This window comes from Onychomys torridus, chromosome 3 (genome assembly GCF_903995425.1).
Source record: "Onychomys torridus chromosome 3, mOncTor1.1, whole genome shotgun sequence".
Taxonomy (NCBI): Eukaryota; Metazoa; Chordata; class Mammalia; order Rodentia; family Cricetidae; genus Onychomys; species Onychomys torridus.
Genome location: NC_050445.1, coordinates 140,960,337 through 140,984,247, shown reverse-complemented (window position 1 = coordinate 140,984,247; position 23,911 = coordinate 140,960,337). Strand labels below are relative to the sequence as shown.

Here is a 23,911-nt window from a genome sequence, read left to right as displayed (position 1 = left end):
AAGACCTGGTTCAAAGTGAGGAAACGCTATGGGCAGGCAGCCTGGTGCTGGCCTGTTCTTAGAGCCACACACGGCTCAAAGACCTTCAGGCAGAACTGCTCTCTACAGGACATCCAGTCCCTCTGCCTCCACAGATCTCCCCAATGGCCACAGACACTGTTCTATCACCTTTTTCCAATGCATCATAGTGTTCTCAGAAGCCCAGTGCCAGTTATTTTTTTTCTAGTTTGCCATTAGTTGTTATACCCCCATTTCCTCCCTACACATAAAAGACAGCCGCTCACTGTCACTCAGACAACTGGTGCAGTTAATGCCTCAGGATGGATGGATGATCAGAACAAGGCAGAAGGAGGCACACCTCAATCCTGCTGACTTGACAAGTGATGCTCTGGTAGGCAGGTTCTTGCAGTGACAATGTCAGAGAAAGAAAATTTTGAAATGCCTTTGCTCTGAGGATCTACAGGAAGACATATGGGCATGCATGGACACAGGCACACTCCCATCTCGACCTTTCCTTATGCATGGGACCACATGTCACAAGTGTCATCCATTCTGTCTCTCCTTAGGGGAGGTTAAAGTGCATGATCCACTGGCAGTCTGAAATGTCAAGTGCAACCCTTCGGTCATGTGGGTTACATGCCATGCAGTCCAGTGGCCAAGGAAACCAACTCCAGTCTCTTGAGGCACAAGATAAGCCAGACTCAGAAGTCAACAGGATACGAGCATAATTGTTCTCTTGTGGAAAATTCCAACAGAAAAGATGCAGCTGTCACTTTGTGAGCCTTCATCTGTGGGTCCTTATATCCTGGGGAGGAAGTGAGTAACAGTCATGATGGGGGACACCTTGCTGCCCCGCTTCACCCGGCCATATTTGCTCAGTGCAATGTAGGTCCCTCTGTACAGGTCTGACTCGTAAGCGTTGTAATTGTTGGGGAGGAGGGTTTCTCGGAACTTGCATTCCTCTTGGAAGCTGGGCTGTGAAGATGAACAGACAGCAGAGACCCAGTGATAATTAAGAAGTGCCAAAACCCCAGCTGAGCCACGCAGAGGAGGCCCTTCCTCTGTGTTCCCTTCCTTCCTTTTGTAAAGACACTACCACAGGGCTTCCACTGCAGAGGGAGAAAGGTAAGAGGTTAAAATGGAGGCACTTACAGTTCCTCTCATTTGCCCTCCTACAGCAGGAGGAAGCCAAGGCAAGGAACACAGAGGGGTGATATTAAGAGATTGGAGCAGACCTCCAGACTTCCAGGTAGTGGTGCTTTCTACCCACTTTTCGGGTGAGAATGTGTTCTATGCGGAGCAGAGACCAGGGAGGGTGATGCTGAGCTATGTTAACGATACATTGGGAGCAGGACAGAGGCCCAGGGCTCCCCTCAGTGACTTTTCCATTTCCCAATAGTGTGAGCTTGGACAGTCTCCTCCACTCAGAGCCTCAGTTCTCCTTCATGCAAACTGGGTGGTGGTGCCAGGGAGCTGCTGGGGTAGTGGGTGCAGGAACAGAGAAACAAATGAGCTCTTGAGTCTTTTTCCACCCATAGTTCTTCTGTCCAAGGTCTGCAGTCCCTTAAAGAAAAAAGGCTCATTCTCAGTTTTCACTTTGAGCCCAGAAAGTGAGTGGAGCTTCATAGTCCACACTATTCTCTGGGGTCACGTGCACCTGAGATAATAGCCACTTTACAGAGAAAAAGAACCTGGTTCCCCAGAGAACTAGGCAGAGAGCTGTAGAGGGAGTTGTTTTGTGTCTCTCTCTGGCTATCATGTGGGCATAGGCATATGCATGCATGTGCACATGCATGCATGTATATACATGAGTACTAGCAACCACAGTTCAATGGCTCTATGACTTCTCCCTGGTACCAGAGGTGTCCTTGGATTTCTGAAAGAAAACTGTTGTGGAATATTTTGATCACACTCTGGTACTCCCAAAACTGCCAATAAAGTGTACCTTGAATCAGAAGGTAGAGCTAGCTGCTAGCTGACCATAGAGGTTTTGGAGGACCCAGGACATACAAACAGACACAGGAAGTAGTAGGGAGAGGCTTAGAAAGAGTCTAAGCCCTTTTTGGATCAAGGAAAGAGAGAGAATGGAGATTACTGGTTGCTTCTCCACCATTTTCCTGATCAAACAGGTTTTTACTGGATATCTGACTCCCAAGTTTTACTTAGATCAATGCTTCATCTGGCAGTTCTAGTCTCTGAAAACTAGCAAAATTAAGAAATGCAGGTTAGTAGTCAGTCATCTATAACAATCAAACATAGTCATGTTGGGTATGTTTTCAAGGTCAATCAGAGATATATTTTAGATAGATAGGTGGTCTTCAAACACTTCAGAGATCTACAGAATGTGACATTTAAAATGTTTTAATAACATAAGGGTTTTTTTTTATGACAGTGAAACACATCTGCTCCTGACAGCACTAATTTACTTCAAAAAATGATGATGGCCTTCAGAGAACCTCCTCCATATGGTGCTTTCATTTATGTCAACGTTAGCCATTGGGTAAAGAAACTACTTTTGCATTGACTGCTGACAGAATGCTGTCAAAATTGGTCAATCAGGACACATAAGAAGTCAACTGCCAACTTTGCCAGGACAAAGTAGAACAATCCTTCAAAATGCCTGCTTCACAAAATAGTCTGTCAGGTATTCTAGACCTGTAGGCTGAAGATGGATGCCCCAACATTGCAGAGGAACCTTGGGTGACTGTCCAGGCAGCCAGCTCTCTCTGTCATTTCTATAGTTCTGGAAGTTGTTTGCTCTGCACTTCCTGTTTACTCAGGTAATATTTTACCCTTCTCGGGTCTATAATGGGGTCGAATACTAGATAGTTATTGTTTTATAGTTTTCCTTGTTACCAAATTAAAAAAAGAAACTTACATAAGAGATGTAAAGTTTATTGAAGTCAAGAAACATAAAAGCTTAAGTTGTTTATGTAAAAAAAATGTTTTGAGCTCTAAAAAGATATTTTTAGGATGGTAACACAAGTTAGGGTAGAGAGTGAATTAGATACAAAACTTTGGACTCACCAAGATAGGATAGATAATGGAGTGTTTCCTCTTAATCTGCCAAATGCAAATGGACTGGAAATTGTGAATATAATTCTTACCTGATAATTCTCCTTATTGTTTTAATTCTCCTTATTTAGTTTTACTGTGTTAGAGTTAAAACCTTTTCTTTTTATTTACATAAAAGGGGGAAATATTGTGGGATATTATGATTGCACTCTGACACTCCTGAGACTGCCAATAAAGTTTACTTGAATCAGAGGGTGGAGCTAGCTGCTAGCTGATCAGAATTAGCCATAGAGGTTTTGGAGGACCCAGGACATATAGAGAGACACAGGAAGAAGTAGGGAGAGTAGAAAGAGTCTCAGCCTTTTTTAGGCTCAAGGAAGGAGAGAGAGCAGAGGTCTCTTCTCTGCTACTTCTCTGATCAATCAGGTTTTTACCCAGATATCAGACTCCCAAGTTTTTATTGATAAAAGAATAATTAGAGAAATACTTCAGTAGTCTGTACATCCAGCCTCACCAGCAATGGGGACACATAGGTCTCCCTTCGTGTTGCTATCATGGGGTGGTAGAGAACCTGCCATCCTACTCCAGAGCCCTGGGGGCAGATGCCTCCACCAGCATTTAAAGAGCACCTGAGCCCTATGGATGTGCTTCTTTCCAGTAGACTCCAACTCCTACCCCCAGACAAATATGCCAGGGATCAATGGTCAGATTGCAGGGAGAAAGACATTTGATACTGTAACTGGTAAGGCCCAGAGACTAGAGATTCTCACTGTTCTTTGGTGTGTAGTGTTATTACTTCTATATAGAGCAATTCACAGTATCTACTAGAATTATTTTTGAAAATGGAGATAACTGATGATCAGCAATTCTTTTTCTAGAAACAGATTTTGGCCTTCAATTCCCGCATGTGTACAAAAGTTGGCACAACACTTTTTTAATAGTAAGAATCCCAAACAGTCAGTCTCTGCTAAGAGGGGAGCAGTTGTCTCAGCTATGACTGAGCTACACTATGGGATGCTTTAAGCCATGAAAAGAAAACCTTTTGCACATTGACACTGGACTGTCCCAGAAACATATTACCAAGCGAAAGATGCATAGTTTGAACCCATGTTCTACAGAGGATCTGGGTGCAATTCCCAGTACCCACATGGTAGCTCACAACTGTCTGTATTAACACCCTCTTCTGGCCTCTGAGGGTACCAAGCACACAGGTAGTACACAGACAGACATGCATGCAGGCAAAACAGTCACACACACATAATTTAAAAAGCCTTGAACCTCTGTAATGTGACTTTTTAAAGCTACCAGTACATACACGCATGCACAAACAGGTTATTCACGGAATGGTGCACAAGGAACTGGTCACACAGGTTGTGTCTCAGGAGGAACTCATAGGCATCAAGACAATGGTAGGAATGAAATAATTTAAGTTCTGTGGGAATCTTTTGTGCTTTTTCTTCCTTCTTAAATCATTTTCATGTGCCCACATAAATTACCCACATAAGTAATTTATTTAAAATGGCAGAGGAGTACAGGGTACAAAATGGGCCAGGAAGTGGGGGGAGGAGTTTTGATCAGAAGCAGTGGTCTCTCATGATGATGCGGCCCCCTCCACCCACCTACTTTCCCTCTGTTCTAACTTTGGGTGTCTCTGGAGAGGAACTCGCCCAGCCAGTTTCCAGGAGAATTTATTTCTGATCTGGATAGTGGTTAAGGGAGAGGTTTTTGTGTGTTGTTTGCAAACTGGTAAGAGGAAATCAGGCCTTAGGGTGGAGAGCAGAGCAGAGGAAGGGAGAGGAGCTGAGCCATTGGATTAAGGACTATGGGCATTGCCCACATCCCATTGTCTAGAATGAGTCTGGCTAAGAATCACCGTTTTTGAAACATCTGCATCACTGTAAGTGCATATGCAGATGACCATGTATATCTGTGGGTTCTGTAACCCTAGAGTCAACTGAATACAGATCAAAAATATTTGGAAAAAGATTGCACCTATATTAGACATGCATAGATTTTTTTATTCCCTAACAAATTGTTCCCTAAAAAAACCAGTACAATATCTATCTATGTATCCTTTAGATTTTATTTAAGTGTTAAAAGTAATCAAATGATGAGTCAAAATGTCTAGAAGGATGCACTCAAGTCACATAGAGATGTTACAGTATTTTTATGAGGCACTCCTGCACCTAGAGATTTGGGGCTCCATGGGTCTCCTGGAATATCTGGATATTTGAGGATATCAAGAGAGGCTACACTTCACTTTGCTTTCTGCTCAGTAGATATTTTTGACAGGGACAGTGCTGGAAACGGAACCCAAGGCTTTGTGCTCTAGACCAGCTCCCAGCCACATTTCAGCCACCATGCCCATCAGATTTTGATGATCTGAATCTGTCCCGATGCCCCCACTTGTTTGCTTTGTTTTAAGTTGACTGCTTTTGCTTCCATTCTGTCCTTTCTCTCCAACCTGTCTTCTATCCCTGGCCTTCCCAGAACTTACAAACCTGAAGTAGGAACTGAGAGCTCATGCTCTTTAGGAACCTCCTACCTGGCCCTGCTTCTGCCAACTCCCCATCCTGCAGGACATTCAGGTGGCTTGTGACATGACAGCACCACAAGACAGCTCCCTGAACCCACTGGTGCCTCTCCAGGCTCCAGGCTGACAGTGATTTCCACAGGTCTGTGGTGGTGCTTTGTGCCACACCCCTGAGCTTTGAGTTCCCATGGATCAGGAACACTGGTTCTTTGGCTTGGTGAGAAAGGCATCAGCCAAGCAAACACCGTGTTAAAAGTAGCTACCATATATTATGACTTGAACAAATGAAAATAATTCCACCAGATCACATTTCCTGGGCCTGCCACTCTCAAGCACCAGCATGACAATGTCTTGAATTCCATGTAGGGCTAAGCACAGCCAAATCCATTTAAAAAGAAATAGCCTTTAACTCCCCCAGTGCAAAAGTACTGGGTGTTTGGTGTGAAATATTTCTGGTAAAAATGGTCCCAAAAGTTGGGGAGGGGGGCGGTGCTACCACACCCATCCTCTTGTCTTTATGCCTAGCTAAGCCATCTCTGTCTTTAATAATCTTCATCCTGGATGTGCTTTGGACATGTGTCCCTATTACTCCTGGACACATGAGGAGATGGGAGGTTTGCATGTCACTGTGATCATATTGATTGTATGTGAACATGGTATAAACTCTTCAAAGTGCAACACTTATTTTTCTCAATGGATAGCCACAGAACCACCTTCAGGAGGGGATCTTTGATGACTTTCTGGATTTTAAGGGGAGTGAGAATGTTGGAGTTCACTCATATTCTGCTCCAGTCTACATCCAAGATGGCAAAAATCCAGGCTGAGAGAAGCTCAGTGACTTTGCCCGAAGTAAGTCCAGCAGCTAGAGAGTAGGACTGGGCAGCAATGGGAACACTAGTTCCAGTCCGCCCTGTCACATGAGCTTCTCCTGCAAGCTTCCTATGCATCATCTGTGGAGTCTAGAGATGGTTCTGCACACAGATGCCACTGGCTGAGGGCACAGAGCCAGAGACTGTGGACATCTTGTGTCTCTACCTGCAAAGGGAGGCTGAAACCAAATGCTTCTCCAGGGCACTGCGGGACAATGTTTATAACCACTCTACAGGACCGCAGATAATCTGTATGTGCTCAGTACCGGGCTGCTTATGCCATCTGTAGAGAGAGCCTAACAGGCTCTAAGCTTCATGCTCCTTCATCTGAAAGGAGGAAGACCACTTCTAGGGAGCTTTTCTTTGCCCTTTCCTCCCACCACACGGTGGCTGCCTCTTCCTCCTCAGCAGTCTCCCCTCCCCCACCATGAGAAACAGCCATTTAGAGGTTACAGCAGCTGATCTTCTTGAGGGAGGAGGCACCTCAGGGGGGCTTAAAGGGAAATAGTGTGAATGAAATCACCACCCAGCAGGAGTCTTCCTGGCTCCTGGGATCAGTTGGCAATTGTTTTTTTAGACTGTGATAACTGCTGCTGAGGGCCGGGAGAGGGATAGGGAGGGATGTTCAGCAGCATCTGGTCCCCAGCCACACACACAGCATCAGGTGCCCTAGCTGGAGCACTGCTGTCCAGCCAGCTTCGATCTCTAGCTGGGATCTAGGGAGAATCCCCCACCAAGAACACATACTTCCAGGCTGCTGGGTATGGAAACCAGAGTCTCCTCTCAGAGAGTCCCCCTTTCTCCCTGGCAATGGCTGTTTAGTGAGAGAGCACGCCAGACACCTTTAGAACCTGAGTCTGAGTGGCTCAAACTTCAGAGAAATTTGCTGCCGTGGGAGGGTCTACCCTCAGGGAGCATTTCCTCTGGTAGCCACAATGTACGCTCCAAGTCCTCTGCTTCTCTTAGAAGCAGAGATTTGGAGCAGGAAGTGGATGCATTTACCCTTTTTTATGTCCCTTTCCCTTGCCATAACTGAACTATTTTCTAATTGAGAAAAAAAAAATCTGTTAATTATGGTGGCAGAAGTGTTTTTAGAATTTGGGCTTCTGGCAGATTTGCCTGCCAAAATGCCCACCCAGAGTCATAGACCCAGCTGTCCCGGATCTCCTGGCTGATGGAATTCTGGATGCCATGGGGGCTGAGGAGGAGAAGCTTTTAGGAGGACTCACTCCATAGAAGGGGTGCCTGTTCTACTAAAGCCTCAGGTGGTCACAGGCTGCTTCCTGCCCTGCCACTGTCCCAGAGAGTGGTACATCTGGCATCTGAGAATTCCATCTAGGCCCGGTCTTCTTCTTCTGATGCCCTCAGGCCTTGCTTCACACCAGGCAGGTCTGACATCCTTCCTTGTTTTCCACATGCCTTGCAGCACCCACAACTACCTGCACCTCTAAAAACATAATCAAAGACAAAACAAAAACCTGAACCCTGAACCAGACAGACTGACAGTCTCTAGCCTGGGGCTGCTGAGTTTCTGAAGCAGGTCCTGGAAACCTCGGCATCTAACAGGCTCCCAGAACGATGAGTGCACATGGGTGTCCACAGAACTGTGCTGGAGAGGTGCTGGTTTTAGCATACACCATAAAGCAACTTTGACACCTGCTTGAAAGGTTTGGAAGCTGAGAAGCTCTGACCAGCTCACTCGATTATTTTCCAGACTTTCTTTGCTGGGAGATTTCCTTAGGAAGCCAGCACTTGTCCCAGGTCTGCTCTTCCCTTCTTAACCCTTCTTCTGTCCCCTCAAGAGACAGAGGAGCAGGCCCTACACTCTCCTGTGGACTCCTCTAGTGGATCCAAGGCCCCTTCCTTTTTAGCCATTGGCTCCCCTCCCCCATCTCCCTCCACATCTTTTTTGGTGCCAGGGATTGAACGTAGAGCCTGGTATGTACTAGGTAAGCGCTCTACCATGTAGCTAGATCCAGCTTCCTTATTTCTGTCAAAGGCCTCTTGGCTTATCAACTCCCTAGAATGTTCTCCTAACACATGTTTTGGAATAGGCCAAGTTGCAGGCTGAGAGCCCTGGAAGTGAGTGGGTCAGAGAAAGCCAGGGTTTTAACAAACACATTTAATGGTTGTCCTTACACCACGGGGCCAAATCTCTCAGACTTTGCCCTCCCATAGTGATCTATGGTGCAGAGGGAGGGGTGGGGCCCGATGCCTGCTGGGAAGGTATGACAGAGGAGGATACTTCTGTAGTCCCTGGGATCAGCAACCAGAGGACATAAAACTCAGGCTAAAGTCTCTCAAGACACTAATGAAGATGAGAGATAGCCTCCTTCTGCAGGCCTCCTGCAGCACTCCAGCAGAGTGTCTCCTGGAGGGGTGTGTCATGTGGGCAGCACACACAGGCTGACCCACAGGCCTGCCTCTCTGGGCCTCTTGAGTTCAGCCACTCAGACCCAACTGTGAGCCCACATGACAACTTTATGTCAGAATGCACATTTGTCCTAGCCAAGAGCTCTCTGAACTGTGGCTTCTTTAAGGACAAAGGTCCTGGCAGGTGGGGCTGGGAGAAGCCCAGGCCTGTGCAGGTGTTTCTCTGGGAAATAGAGGAAGCATGAGCTCCAAGGTGCCTGGCTAGCAAGGGCTTCTTTCACTGCCCTTCTTTCTTCCTCCTCAAAAAAAGAGTCGGCTCTCAGTGTTGTCTGTGCGCTGTCTTCAGCCGTGTGAGCTGCAGGCTTCCTGCAGCCTGGAGCTTCCCCTCTCCCGAGGAACTCACCGTGGTGTACAGTCTTCCTTTACTGTTCATGGCGATGAAGAGGGTGCTTTTCACACCGAAGAGGCTCACCACACCCCGCTCTACCGTGGAAATCTCCAGCAGGCCTGACAAAGAAATGGAGAGCACACATTCATGTTCATAGAAGTGAGAGAGGAGACTCAGATCCTTCAGAGGCACCCAGTTGTCCCCCTTCTAGAGGCTCAGCCTCTCCATCACTTCTGTCCTCAATCTCTCTAACCTCACAACATCCCTTGGCTGCTACACCAGCCACACCCTGTAGCACACTCAGTTCTGTTCACACCCTGTAGCACACTCAGTTCTGCATGAAAAAGTTTTACATTGGAATTGGGGATCACAAGGAACATTCAAACATCTATTTAAGATTAGCTTTGAATCTGGGCTTTCAGTGAATCTGTCATTTGAGGCCATTGACTTGGGTGAAAAAGATGGGCATTGGAGATATAGCTCAAAATGATAGAGTACTTGCATAGTATGCCCTGGGTCCCTGGGTTCAATCCTCAGCAACACACACACACACACACACACACACACACACACACAATCAATCAATCAATCAATCAATCAATTTTGATTGTCACGGTTTAATGTCTGCTCTACAACCTTCAACTCAGTTCACAGACCCTGCAGCTACACAGAGCCAGATGGCTTGTCTGGGACCCCATAGCCCAACCTTGCCTTGGCTGGAAGACTGTCCATGAAGGCAGGCACCTGACATTAGAGGAAGCACAGTGAAAAGAATGTGTTTCAGAACGGCACTTTTCAGACCACTTGCCCTTCCCTTTCAAAGAGGACAGCTGTATTGAAATGTGTGGGTCTAACTGGGATGGAATATAACAACTTATCTTCCTTACCAGTGCAGTTAGCTTTTCAGGCTGACTCCAGGTCCAGAGATGGGCCACTAACACTGGAGTAATTAGTACCACCAGGATGGAGTTACCCGGGATGATGGCTAAGTACACCAAGATGCCCAGGTCTGGGTCTACTGGGCCTGGACTTCTATCTGGGTAGGGGAGGGTGGGATCGAGCCATCTAAACGTTGTCCTGCACGTTCCCTTTAGAGTGCAGCTCCACCCACCAGAGCAATGCTCCTTCATCTTTTGACTCTGCTTGTGCCCAAGCCAGCACGCACCCCATCTGTCTGCTGGTGACACTCACTGTAGGGGTTCTCCTCGTGTGTTCCACTGATCCGGCCGTCGGGGGGCACCTGGAGATGGAAGCCGATGCCCACGTTGCAGTAGAGTCTCCGCTGCCGCTTGATGCCCACCAAATAGCCACTTTCCCAATTCACACCCGAAATCTCTCCAGCTAGCCCAGCTCGGGACCTGGACAAGAGGGTACCCCAGCCTCTGGAGTCCAGGAGTGTGCCGTTGGCGCGGGCGCCGGCAGGTGAGGGCACCACCATGCCCACTAGGACGCCTAAGAAGACGAGAGTCTGCAGCGTGCCCTGAACACGTCCTACTCCCTGGAACATAGTGATGAACAGCCTCTGTCCCAGGGCCATCCACCTTGCCTCTCAGGCACGTGGTCAGAATTAATGGCCCTAAAAATACCGCCCTTCTTGTTTTTCTCCCCTCGGCATGGTGGCAGGGGCTTATTTTTGGAAGGCAGATGAAGGCTGCTGACATGAAACCAAAGCCTGCTTCAGGCACTCGGGTTGAGAGTAGAGGGACCCAGACTGAGCTGCGGCTGGTAGGGACCATGGCTTGGGGACGCTCTCTATCCAGTTTGCAGGGCTCCGTCCGGAGGTGATCCTATTTGATTTGACCTATCATTATAGTTCAGCAACCCAGCCCTCCCCTCCACCCATCATCACCCTGACGTCAGCCCGCCCAGCTCACTTACCCAGGGCTGTAACATTAACCTGCTCCTGGGCCTGGCTGCCTCCCCAGACCCTCCCCACCCTCCCCACTCCCCAGGGATTCTGAGAGGCACTGTCATTCCAACTATGAGGCAGGAATGAAGTTAGCAGGGAGCATCTCTGCGGGAGGGTGGAGCTGGCTGGGGGCCCAGGGAAGAGGGAGCAGAGGCCACCCAGGACCCAAATTGGGCAGCAGTCCTTGGCCCCACCATGCTGGCTTCCTTATTTAGAGGGCAAAGGGTAAAGAAAGATGGGGAAGGCGTGGTGGCAGGTGATGATGCTGGTCTACAAGTGACTCTCAAGACCTATTCATGGAAAGAGCTCATGGCTGCGGAGGGCCTATCTCCCAGGACAGGGGATATAGGCGAGGGGCTGGCCAGCAAAATGAAGGCTGTGGGGGCAAGGAGGGATGGGCTCACCTTTTCCTGCTCACAGTTCTGGCCATGACTTTCACCCAGAGGTGAAAGTGGTGTCATGCCCTTCTCCCACTTCAGCTCACCCTTGGCCTCTAATTGTAACCATTCATCTTCAAGAAGGTATGAGGCTTACCACAGGCTGTAAGAGGCAGAACTGGGCCTTATAGATTCTGCACAGGTCCAAAGCCTTCTCACAGCATTGCTTAGAAATAGAAGCCAAATTTTCAGAGGCTACCACAATTTTCCTTATGTACCAAGGAGACACTGAATGACTATTTCAGTAGGACAAAATGTGTGTGTATGTGTGTGTGTGTGTGTGTGTGTGTGTGTGTGTGTGTGTGTGTGTATTTGTCTCATCTATCCCAAGTGACCTCAAATTCATTGTGTAATCAAGGATGACCTTGAACTTCTGAATACCCAGAACTTGTTTTACTGGAATGTACTAACAAGCCTGGTTTTCTGTGGTGCTGGGGACTGAATTCAGGAATTCATGGATGTAAACAAGCAACCAATCAACTGAGCTATAGCCCTAGCTGCAAAATGATTTTTCTGTAAAAAAAATAAAAAAAAACAAAAAACTTACCAAATGTCTCAGAAAATTTCTGTAGTTTCAACCAACTTAAAATTATTTAAAATTTTTTTAAATTATGTGCATGTGTGTGTCTGTGTCTGTGAGTATATGCATGTGTATGGTGGCCATGGAATCCAGAAGAGCGCTGGATCCTCTAGAGCTGAAGTTACAGTGATTGTGAACTACCCAGCGTGAGTTCTGGGAACCAAACCTGGGTTCTCTGCAAGAGCAGTAAGTGCCTCTAATGGCCGAGCCGCCTCTCCAGCCTGGATAGTTAACTTTCACTAGGCTAATATTATAGCTAAAAACTACTAAAATCATTTCTATAGTTACCCTACACCCACTTTATCCTCTCAGGTATCATTTAAGTAGAACATGTCTATTCCCTGAGGTTAAAAAATTATTTTAAAAGGGTATAGAAAGGAGCCTGCGCTGGTGAGATAGCCAAGTATGAAACGGTGCTCACAACCAAACCTCATGACCTGGGTCTGATCCCTGGGTCCCACATGGTAGAAGGAGAGGACTCTTGCAAGTTGTCCTTTTAACCACACATGTGCACCATGGCCCACGTGGAAGTGCACACCACACACACACACACACACACACACACACACACACACACACGCACACAGAAGGGATACTTACAAATGGTTATAAATATATAAGAAGGATACATATCTATGAGTGTGAAATAGGTTCACAAAGGCCACCTGAGGAGACAACTTGAGTCTGACATCTAGTTTCATTGTCCTGCAATCCGGTTCTTAATCTGTTGGTAGAACGCCAATGCAGGAACTGTAAGGGGCACATCCTGAGGCCAGAATAGGTGAGAATAGCACCAAGGATAAGGAACACGGCATGGTAGGTGGCAGCTGATCCCAGATCCTGTCCTGTGTACATAAGACCTGGATGCCACCTCACTTACATGCCAACCTCATCTTTATGCCACACTCTCACTGAAGGCTGCTGGAAGCCTAGACAAACTCCTCGGCAAGTTCCACGGCTTAGCCACACGTCCCCTGTGGTCTTGAGTCTCCTGCTCAGGTCTGGGGCTGAGCCTCCAGTCAATGGCTTCTGCATATTATCTGTCCCTCTCTCGTTCAGTTGACTGATGCTTGGTTATCATCCCTTTTAGTTCTGCCCTAAACATGCATTCTTAGATCCCTTGAAGCTGTGTGGCCAGAGATGGAGTCTATCACATAGGTCTTCACAGAAAGAAAAATTAAATTAATAAAGTAGGACTTTTGGAAGTATCCTTCTGCAGGACAGCAGTAACCTAGAGTAACTCTGAGTAACCCAGAAATGGAAGAATTTCACTTTGGACTCCCAGCTTGATTTCATAGACTAAACTTTGACATGTGCAAGAGCAGAGGCATGCTCTGACTGATGTTCAGCTTGGAATCTCGCTTTAACCACACTCCCACTGCCTTGGGAACCAGCATCCCAGTCACTTAATGATTGGTTTGGAGAATGCTGTGGTTTGCACATAGAATGGCCTCTAAAGGCCTCTGTGTTGAAGGCTTGGCCCCCAGCCTGTGGTGCTGTTGGAAGATGGAGGACTCTTTAAGAGGTAAGGCCCAAGAGGAGGAAGTCAGGTTGTTGGAGGTGTGTTCTTGAAGAGGGTATTGGGATGCCAGTCTCTTCCCACCTCCTCTCCCCTACCTGCTTCCTGGACACCATGAGGTAAACAGACTTCCATTATATGTTCCCACCATATGAATCACCACAGGCTGAAACCCCAGAGACCATGAGCCAAAACGAAGCCTTCCTCTTTGAGGCTGATGGCTCAGGGATTTTGTTACAGTAACAAAAAGTTGAGCAATGCAGAGAAGTTGGTTTGGAATTAATTTCCTATAATTAGTGAGGTATTCATTAGTGAGGACAAGTCAGAATCCCTGGAGTTCTTCTTGGAATACACCCCCTTTCAAAACGAAACTAAAGTACAGCAAGGCCCACAGGCTGCCTCTCAAATGACGCAGGTGCCCGCCCCTCCTTGGGTTTACCTCATCTCCCATTCCTTCCTGTGCAGATGTCACTGCTGTGGTGACATTTTATAAAGTGATGGGCTTTGTTAGAGAGACCCCTGAATTGAAATTCTAATGGTATCCTTTCTTAGCTGTGTGATCTTGGGTAAGTTTTGGACCTCTCGGAGCCTCATTTCTTCTCATTTGAAAGGTGGGGTGATTAGCCCGCGTGGTTTTTATGGGGAGTGGTACAGCACATGCAAAGGGGCATCGCTGAACAGCATAGTTCTCAACGGACCATTCTCTGAAACACCTCGGAAATCCCTCACCCAATTAAGGAAGGGCCCTCTCTCATCTCGGTATTGGGGTGAGAGTGGTACATGGCCATCCAGTGCTTCACTGCTGCGCTCCACAGCACATGCAGTGATGGCTGTTGACATATGCAGGAGCAGGCAGTCCAGATTCCTAAAATATTCTGAAAACCAGTAATAGCTTTGGTGTTGTCCCCTGTTAAATATAAAACTTAAGTAACTCATTCTATTAAAAAGCCCCAGTCTTATTTTTATCGGGTGATGTGATGAGGCTCCACTCTAAATGCACCTCCTGTCCCTGTGTCCATAGCAACTCCACTCTGCTCAGATAGCCACATAATTTTCCTGAAGGCTAATTAACCTGACAACTGCTAGGGCGGCTTGGTTTACCAGATTTGCACTTGACCCTTTACTCGGGGCTTAGGGACCCTTTGGATACGAAGTGATAAAGAAAAGAGTAACAGGTGGAGGAGGCCTCTCCGGACCCTTCTTTCACATAGTTGATCTCAGTAGCCTTTGGGGGCTGTCAGTCACTCTTGCTTGATGAGCCAAGACGTAGTGTGAGTGAGTGGGAAAATGTCCATGCGCATCTTCTTCCATGAGTTGGGGCAGCATGAACTGTGGATGGCTTAGATTGGGGGCTGGGCTACACCAACCTGTCATATCAGCTGCTCAGGGGAGCTACCTCTGCATAGCATGCTGGCTGCCCTCAAGACTCTGGTTTATTACATAATATTATTTAACACCCCCCCACACACACACATACACACACCAGGAGCACCAACAAGAAAGAGAACACACAAGCTGGTCCTAAGAGCCAGGCCTGTTGACTGCCTTCATTTACACAGCTTATTTGACTTTTCACAGTTGGTTCAGAAAAAGCAGCTTTACCCTTTTCAAACGACTGGTTGGAACATTCAGAAAACTGGCAGTGAGAAAGCAAAACAGCAGTCTGTGCTTACTGCATCTATACCCTCCATCTTGGGCTCTGGGTTTGCTCTCCTTTGGCTCAGAGCCTTGGGGCCTCCCCTTGCTCAGAAAGGCACACAGAACCTGCTGTAGGTTGCTCACAGGCACCATCAGCACAGGATGGGCATGTAGAGAGGTGAGGGTTGAGGAAGGGCCCCTCTCTTAGACCTGAAAAAAGATATTAGGACACTTAGGGCTCATGAAACTTGTGACAAGAGATGGGTCTGCTGTCCTGTGGCTGTTTCTATGGAGAACCTGTGCTTTTCAATTTCCTAGCAGAGCTCCACCAGACCCAGGCCTCCCCATGTAAGTGGAAGCCCCATGTAAGTTCAGAGTCTTCACCCAAATCCCCTGATTGCTGTTACCAATTTGTGTGTAACCTCACCCATGGCAGATCACTCCCAAGGGATTTCTGGACATGCCAAGCATGCCTCACATGTATACCTGAGCACATGACTGCTCTTGCTTATGGCCATCATGGGGCATCGGACCACACACCCAGGATATGACTACAACTCTATTCTTAAAGCCCTCAAGGCATTGTGCCTGCCATGTGTGTCCTTTCTAGGCAAGTGAGAACAAACGGGTCTTTCTTCATGTTGCTCCTACAAAAGGATGTACACAGTTGAATTTGATTTTCTGACTTCCTGTCTAGCAGAGGGCTAAGTCTCTTGGTGGGTCCAACTCATCAGGGTGTGAGCTCCCTTCCCCTTTAGGGTGGCTTCTTTCTCAATAGGTCCCTAAGTCCCTAGACACAGGGTCTCTGCTGGGAATAGTCAGTCTATCATTGTCCTGATATGTCAGAATATTGATGAATAGTTAACTGGAAACTATGCTCTATCCCTGATTTCCTAAAGTTGGGGATGCACCAAGGAAGACCTGGGTGTTCCACTTTGTGGTGTAGCTGACCACATTGTTTCCTTTGCTCCACCTCGGAAATCATGTGCTTGGGGGTTTGCATGCTGTGGGATGCATTCCTTCAACCCGAGTCTCCATCTGGTTGTGTCTCTCAGGGTGATTGACATCCAGGCTCCCAGTTCTCTGATCTGATCTCTGCTGTCTCATTTTTCTCTTGTCTCTCTCAGTGCCCCCTTCTCACTATGCCCCAGCTCTCTATGCCAATGCAAAGGGTCATCCTGTGCTGCTGGAAGCAGTGTGTAGGGTTGGACGGCCACCATGGCTGCACTCCTCAGCTGAATCTGCAAAGGGGCAGAGGAGTCAGATAACTTTCTGGAGCTTCACAACATAAAGGACCTTGGCTCTGCTCAGAGTTTGCAATCTCTCAGGTTTGTCTCTGTGGTCATCATCATCTAATAATACCTCATGCGTGCTGAGGCGGGCATGCCCCTGCCAGCCATCATGAAGAGTTATGTAAAGCTCTCTTCCCTTAGTGGCAGGCTCCCCAGTGTGGCACAGGAGGCTCTCATGCCCTGACCTCCCCTGTCCTCTCCAGCTCCATTCCCCGCTCCCCTTCTCTGGGGACTTTTCCTTCACCCACCTCAAATGGCCTGTTGCTCTCAGGCACATTTTACACTATTCCTGTCTCTTGACCCTGCTCAAACCACCCTCTTTTGCTGGTGGATGGGGTCCCATGCTAAAAGATATCATGAACACCACCTTCAAAGCAATCCTTGCCATTCTCCCACTTGCCTCTAGCTACTCTATGTGCTCTGTCCTCACACTCCTCCTTCCTGTCTCATGGGTGGTTTGTGTGCACCTCTGCCATTGCCATTACCTGACTGACAAAAATCAAACGAATATTCCCTTTGATAATGAACTCCATCAGGCAGCCAGAGTATACTCATATTTGGATGCGCAGGATTGCACCATCCCTGCCACAAGATACAGCTGATGAGCCATCTGCATAACTATTGGATGGAAGGCTTGACTCCATGGGTTTCTGTAGATCAGTGGTATCAAATAGGAGAGAAGCCTTCTATAGAAGGGAGATTAGAATTTTGGTGCTGATAGGACACATTAATTTAAAAAGCACACTTTCAATAATAGCTATTAACATTTTGTCATTAAAGATAACACTGGGGATGAGAAGAGTCAAGATCATCAAGAATAGATAATTTTTCAGAAGATGGTGATTAATATAGACACCCACAACTGGTCAACATGCAGAGAATAAGAGACAGTGGAGTGCTCAGCTCTACATGGGACATTTGTAGCATAACTCATCTCCCACAATGCTCATTGGCTCACAGATAAGGGGCTAAGGTTGTGAGGGTCAGAGGTTGTGGGCATGTGCAGTGAAACAGCATTTGCTGGATGTGACAGGGCCACTGCACACATCAATTCACAGAAGCTGTGACTGCAGGCATCAGATGTGCACAAGAGCAGGCCATCCGCACTTCTGGGAAGGATGGGGCATGGGCTCATAAAGTCCCACCCCTAGCCGAGGAGCTATTGGCAAATACTGGCTTCTAGGGAGAGTAAGTTTTCTTCAGAGATGTGGCCCCTGAGAAGCTTCTTCAGGCTTCAGTAGGTGGCCCTATGCCCCCCTTACTGACAGCATTAAGTGAGCTCAGTGGGTTTGGGGGGATCAAGAGAGTAAAAACATGAAATTGGGAGGAAAAAGTAGTACTGTGGATAGGGAGGAATTGGGGGAAAATAAAAGGTGGATATTATCAAAATGCATATGTGCGTTATGGGACTCTCAATAAAGTTCTCTGAGGAGGGGTGATTGGAATGTTGGTGTTGGTGGGACACATTAATTTGAAAAACTCACCTTCAATAATAGTATTCTTTGCTTTTTTGTCATCAAAAATAGTTACACGAGGATTGAGAAGAGTTGGGATAATCAAGAGTAGAGCATTCCCAAGACAGGAAGAGATGAAGAACATCGGAAATCATAGAGTGGATAACAGAACAGCTGCAAAGGGCATCTCAGCACAGGGAAGGGATACAGAGCCCCAGCCACTTGACTCCCCTGCTTATTCCACAAGTGAATCGGATAGCCTATGTGAAAAAGTGCTGTCCACTAGATAACCCATCGGACCTGGAAAGCCTCAAATCACTGCTAAGATAGCAAAAGATAGATAGGAGAGAGGGGTCAGCAGTGGAAGTGAGTCCTCTAGCTCAGAGGGCTGTGGCTAGCAGAATCCTGAGAGAAAACTTGTTGCTTGAAAGTGAGTTTCACAAAACAGCTTGAGGAAGGGGGAAAAAAAATCACAAGTCAGGGAGCTAGTGTTCAACCCACCACAGCCCCAGGGTGATAGACAGCCACAGGAAGAAGTGATTGAAAACAGTGAGGGGCAGCAGCTGGCAAGCCAAAATGTGCAGGTGTCACGAGGCTCAGCCCAGGCAGTGAGGTTTACAGAAGAAGGTAGACCTGCCCTTAGAAGCTAAATGCTGACCTCAATCATTTGAGAATAAATTTGGAATCTGATAGCCATGAACTTATGTGGCCAACAGGCAAACAAACCTCCAGAGACACTTTTCTTTCCCAAGGTGCTCTGAGAACTCTAAAAGCTCAGCAGACTTCTTGACACTCCTGATGTCAACCCTCAGGCAGGGTGCTTTAATGCTCCGTGGGTTGTGGGAGAACAGAGACAGGTCTAACTGTCCAGGTCTCGGTCCTGGGTTGTTTCATCAATTCTCAACATATTTGGGAGACAATCCCCCAGCCCAGATAGAACATTAGCCTCCTTAAGGTGTGTATCCAAGGAAATCTCATGAGGGAGGAAAACCTGCCCAGCCGACAGAACAGAGTATGCCAGCAAAGGACCCTGGTGCACAGAGCAGGAACATCATTGAAGTGCAGACAGCTCTGGAGGACGTTTGATACTTGTCCAGTACAGGTTCAGCAACAGCAGAAAATACAGGAAAGACAGTAGCCCACAGGTTTCACTGACATCCTATCTTCCTGGTAGGCTTCAATTTCAGTGGACTCAGAAAAAAGTCATTCAAATCCCATCTTTCTCTTTTTAACCCCTTACCCCCCTCTCTCCCTCTTCCCCTCTCCCCCTCTTTCTTTTATACTGTTAGTTGTACTTGTTTTTATCTTATTTTTTTTTTTTAGAAAAGCTTTTAGGGCTAGGAAGATGCCCTAATGGATAACATGCTTGCTGCCCAAACCCTCAGATCTGATTTCAGATCCCCAATTACCCATGTAAAACAAAACAAAACAAACAAAAACAAAAAACAACAAACCCACCAGGCATGGCAGTGTGCAGCTATAACCTCAGTTCTGGGAAGATGTGCAGACACAGGCAGATCCTGGAGGTTTGCTAGCCAGAAAGTCTAACCAAAACAGATAAGCATGGGATAAGTGAGAGACCCTGACTCAAAACATAAGGTGGAGAGCAAGGAAGAAAATCACCTGATAATCTGTGGCCTCTACATGAGCCTGTAAGGGCATGTGCACTCACATACATGTATACAGACACAGACACAGTTTTTAATTTGTATTACTTATATTCAACTACATTTTTTTTATTACTGGATGTGGTTGTTTGAATAGGAATGACCCCCACAGGCTCATAGATTTGAATGCTTGGTCACCAGGGAATGGCACTATTTGAAAGGATTAGGAGGTGTGGCCTTGTTGAAGGAAGAGTGTCACTGGGGACAGGCTTTGAGATTTCAGAAGCCCAAGCCAGGCCCAGTGGTTCTCTCTCTTCCTGCTGCCTGTGGATCTGCTGGATGGAAAACTTTCAGTTACCATGTCCTCCTGTGTGCTGCCGTGCTCCCCTCCTTGAGGATAGTAGACTAAGCTGTAAACAAGCCCCCAATGCAATGCTTTCCTTTGTAAGAGTTGCTGTGGTCATGGTGTCTCTTCACTATAATAGAACACTGACTAAGGAATGTGGGAATACATTTTTCCTGTTAAAAAACACTTCTTGCTCTTCCCTCTTATTTTTATAGCATTCCTCTCCACTTTTATTTTTCTTTCTTAAGCCAATTCTTTGATAATGTCACATACATATGTAATGCACTATGACTATCCTCTTCTAACTTTCTTTAACCTCCCTCCCATGTTTATCAACAACTTTTCTTCCTGACCTGTCCCTTTCTCAGACTCGTGACTTTTGTTTTGTTGTGTGTCCCATCCAGTTTAACCAGAGCCGTCTATGTGATCCCAGGATTGGGATTATCAAGTAAAGCCTGGTGGAATCATCAGTGGCTACCCCACTGAAGGCAATGATGCCCCCTTTCCCTGAATCTTTCTACAGGAACTGGTTTATCATTGAGGGGTAGGGTCCCCCGAGTCCCTCCTGCAACCTTCTCTGACTGTTGATGGGCCCCTGCTTGTGCAGACCCGGTGAATGCATCCACAACTGCTGTGAGGTCCTGGCTGCAATGGCTGTGTGCTGCCCAGAAGTCGGCATTTCAGAGAGCCGTTCTCACCGTCTTCCTACTTGCACTGTCTTTGACACCCTATTTCACAGAGTCCCCTGCACCTTGGAGGGGATGGGACGAAGATGTTGTTCAGGGCTCAGCACTGTCACTTACTTTCAGTGTTCTGTGCGGCCGTAAGTCTCTGCATTCCTCATAGCTCACTGTAAAGAGGCTTTTCTGACTAACACTGAGAGATGTAATTTTATGTGGGCTTAAATATGCATATATATTTAGAAGGTGGTTTAACACTGAGTCAATTTACTGAAACAGCAGAATGAAGTTACCTCCTAGGTCTTGTGACTTTCCTAGCCATGTGCTTTTAAGTGGGTTTAAAGACAAAGTAGATTCCCTCCTGTGGAGTGGGCCTCAATTCCAATCAGAGAGTGGTTGGTTAACCCGCCCCCCCAAACATTGGTGACATTATTAAATAGGGAGACACATCTTGCCTGGCAAGTTGGTATCTGTCAGAACAGCCAGAAGGATGACCCATGATGAACAATGCCTTGGGGAACTGTGAGGGAGACTCCAGGAAAAAGGGTAGAGGGACTTTTATCTCAGGAGCATTTTGTTCCCTGGATTGGTCTTGAATGTGATTCTGTGACTTCTGTGACAAACATTTACATTCAATTTATCAGACATGTTTATTCCTGTTGGATGTCAGAACATAGCTCTAGAATCCAATCTGGTCAGTGTGCCCAGAATCTAGATATGGGTTTCTGCCTGGCTCTCATGCTTTCCCAGATATAGTCTATAGTACATGTTGGGCAATTGTGTTTAAATTAGTTTGTCCTGAGAAAATTCTGGCTAAGAGCTGCTCTGTTAATGTTTAGTATGTGTATTGGTGTTTATTTACATGTTTTTCTGATCATGTTTCTCTGAACTCAAACAGCCGTCTTTGGATCATTGCTTTCTTTGTTTCATGTGTAAAAGCATACTGAAACTGAAGTGAGGTTGCCTACATTAAGATGTGCTTCATCCCATTATTTCGTGTCCTCAGGTTCCAGGTCTAGCACACAAGATCTGCTCAGGTTGGCAGAAAAGTCAACAGAATCCATAGTTCATAGGGTTCACAACTGAGTAATACTATTGATGCCATTTTTCCACCAGCAAGATACATAGTATCTTCAGCTGCTGTAAAGACTAGCTGACATGGAAGAAGCCTCAAGCCCAGTTCCAGCTTGATTTCTATATCTCATGAAACCAAGTTGTCTTCAGCAATAGGGTCTTATCATCTAGTTCTAGTGAGCACCAAGGAGGAGCAGTAAGAGTTTAGGGTCTCTAGGGCCTCCATGGCCAACAACTCATAGGGCATTATCCCACACCTGGCTTTGCGGTTGAGCTTTTTCAGCCAGATACAGTGTTCTGATTTTATTCTACTGCTCTGATAAAACACTCTGACCAAAAGCCACTTGTGGAGGGAAATGTAAAGGCTTACACTTCCAGGTCATAATCTATTATCAAGGGAAGTCATGGCAGGAGCTCAAGATAGGAACGTGGAGGCAGGAACCATGGAGAAACACTGCTTACTTTCTCACTCACAAGCTTATTTATACCTTTCTTGCACAGCCCAAGTACAAGGAATGGAGCATCTGCACAAGAAATGGTGCCATCCACAGAGGTCTGGGTTCTCCTACATCAGTGTAAGCAATCAAGACAACCCCTCACAGACATATCCAGAGACCAAACTGATAAGGACAATTACCCAGTTGAGACTCTTTCAGGTGATTCTAGGCTGGATCAAATTGACAGTTAATGCTAACTACAACACGGGTCATCTCACTTCCAACCTTTTTCAGGGTGGGGGTGGGAGTGTGGCTACAAGATTATAGTTTCCCGAATGTCTTTTTCATACCCCTGTCTATTGGGTTGGCCCTCTCCCAATCCCCTGTCTTCTTTATCCCCCCCCCACGCCCTACTTAAGCCTTTCCACTCCCAGTATTCCGATCTCTACTTTCATACCCTCCCTCACTACCCTCCTTTGAGTCCTCCCCACTCCTAGTGACCTCTTTCTATGTTTCTGGCCTCTCTAGAAACTCTAATTTGAACACACAGTATTAGAGATTCAGAGCTAGAATCTACACATGGAGGAGAACACATGGCATTTGATTGGGGCCTCGGTGACTTCATTCAGTGTATATATTTCTCAGTTTCATCCATTTACCTGCACATTTCATGGCTTCATTTTTCCTTACAGTTGAATAAAATTCCATTGTGCATTGTTGCCATATTTGTATGAACCTTCACCATTTGCTGGGCAATTAAGGTGGTTTCCTTTTGGGAATAGAGATTCAATAAACATGGATAGGAGAGAATCTCAGCTGTAGGAAGCAAAGTTCTTGGGTATATGCCCAGGAGTGGAATAACTGGGCTTTAAAAAGGTGTTTATCAGCCTTTTATGAATACAAACAGCCAAGAAACACTTTTTTTAAAATCTGAGGATCGAACCCAGGACCTTGTACTTGCTAGGCAAGTGCTCTACCACTGAGCTAAATTCCCAACCCCAATTAAATCCTCACAAGTTTTCCTAGAGTGACTTCTCCACAAATGATGAATAAGGGTTCCTCTTTTCCCACATTTTCACCAGCATTTCCATTTTTTTATTTTGATCTTAGCCAAGCTCAAAGCAGCTCTAGTTTCCCCTGATAGCTAATAATGCTGAACACTTTCAATAAACACTTTTTAAATTTATTTATGTTATCTTGGTTTAACTTGAGTAGGTCGGATATAGGCTTTCCAACTTGGGTTTTAAAAATATCCTTACGATTTTTCTAGATTTCTTTGATGTATGTTGTGATATCTCTATATTTAATTTTATTAACTTGGGTCTTTTATCTCTTTCTTTCAGATAATTTGACTAAGGATTTTAGTAGATTTTATTTATCTTTTCAAAAAACCAACTCTTTCATTGATGCCTTGTATTTTTAAGTGTTTTTCCATTTCATTAATTTCTGCTCTGGTTTTGACTATTCCTTCCTGTCAACTGCTTTGGGTTTGGTTTATTTTTGTTTTTCAAACTCTTGAATTAGAATATTAAATTTGAATTCTTTCTTTTTGTTTATTTTTATTTTATGTGTATGAGTGTTTTGCCAGTGTGTAAGTGCACCACCACATGTGTACAGTGCCCACGGAGATCTCAAGAGCGTCATCGGATGCCCTAGAACAGGAGTTACAGATGTTTGTGAGCCACGATGTGGGTGCTGGAAACTGAACCCAGGTTCTCTGCAAGAAAAGCAAGTGCTCTTAACCACTGAGCCATCTCTCT

The 23,911-nt window shown here is 46.3% G+C and overlaps 1 protein-coding gene across 1 annotated transcript; it reads right to left on the bottom strand.

Moving 5' to 3' along the window:
* Positions 1–224: 224 nt before the first annotated feature.
* Positions 225–10,935, bottom strand: Fgf6 (fibroblast growth factor 6). Its single transcript, XM_036180317.1, has 3 exons — positions 10,370–10,935; positions 9,194–9,297; positions 225–975 (listed from the first exon to the last, which is right to left on the bottom strand). The coding sequence occupies exons 1-3, from the start codon at positions 10,713–10,715 to the stop codon at positions 799–801; spliced, it is 627 nt and encodes a 208-aa protein (XP_036036210.1). The 5' UTR covers positions 10,716–10,935; the 3' UTR covers positions 225–798.
* Between the last annotated feature and the right edge of the window lie 12,976 nt (positions 10,936–23,911).

Coding starts and splice junctions, on each gene's coding strand:
- Fgf6 (XM_036180317.1), bottom strand. CDS start 10,715: ATGGCCCTGGGACAGAGGCTGTTCATCACTATGTTCCAGGGAGTAGGA. Junction 9,298..10,369: donor ACACGAGGAGAACCCCTACA/GTGAGTGTCACC, acceptor TTTCTTTGTCAG/GCCTGCTGGAGATTTCCACG. Junction 976..9,193: donor AAGGAAGACTGTACACCACG/GTGAGTTCCTCG, acceptor TCATCTTCACAG/CCCAGCTTCCAAGAGGAATG.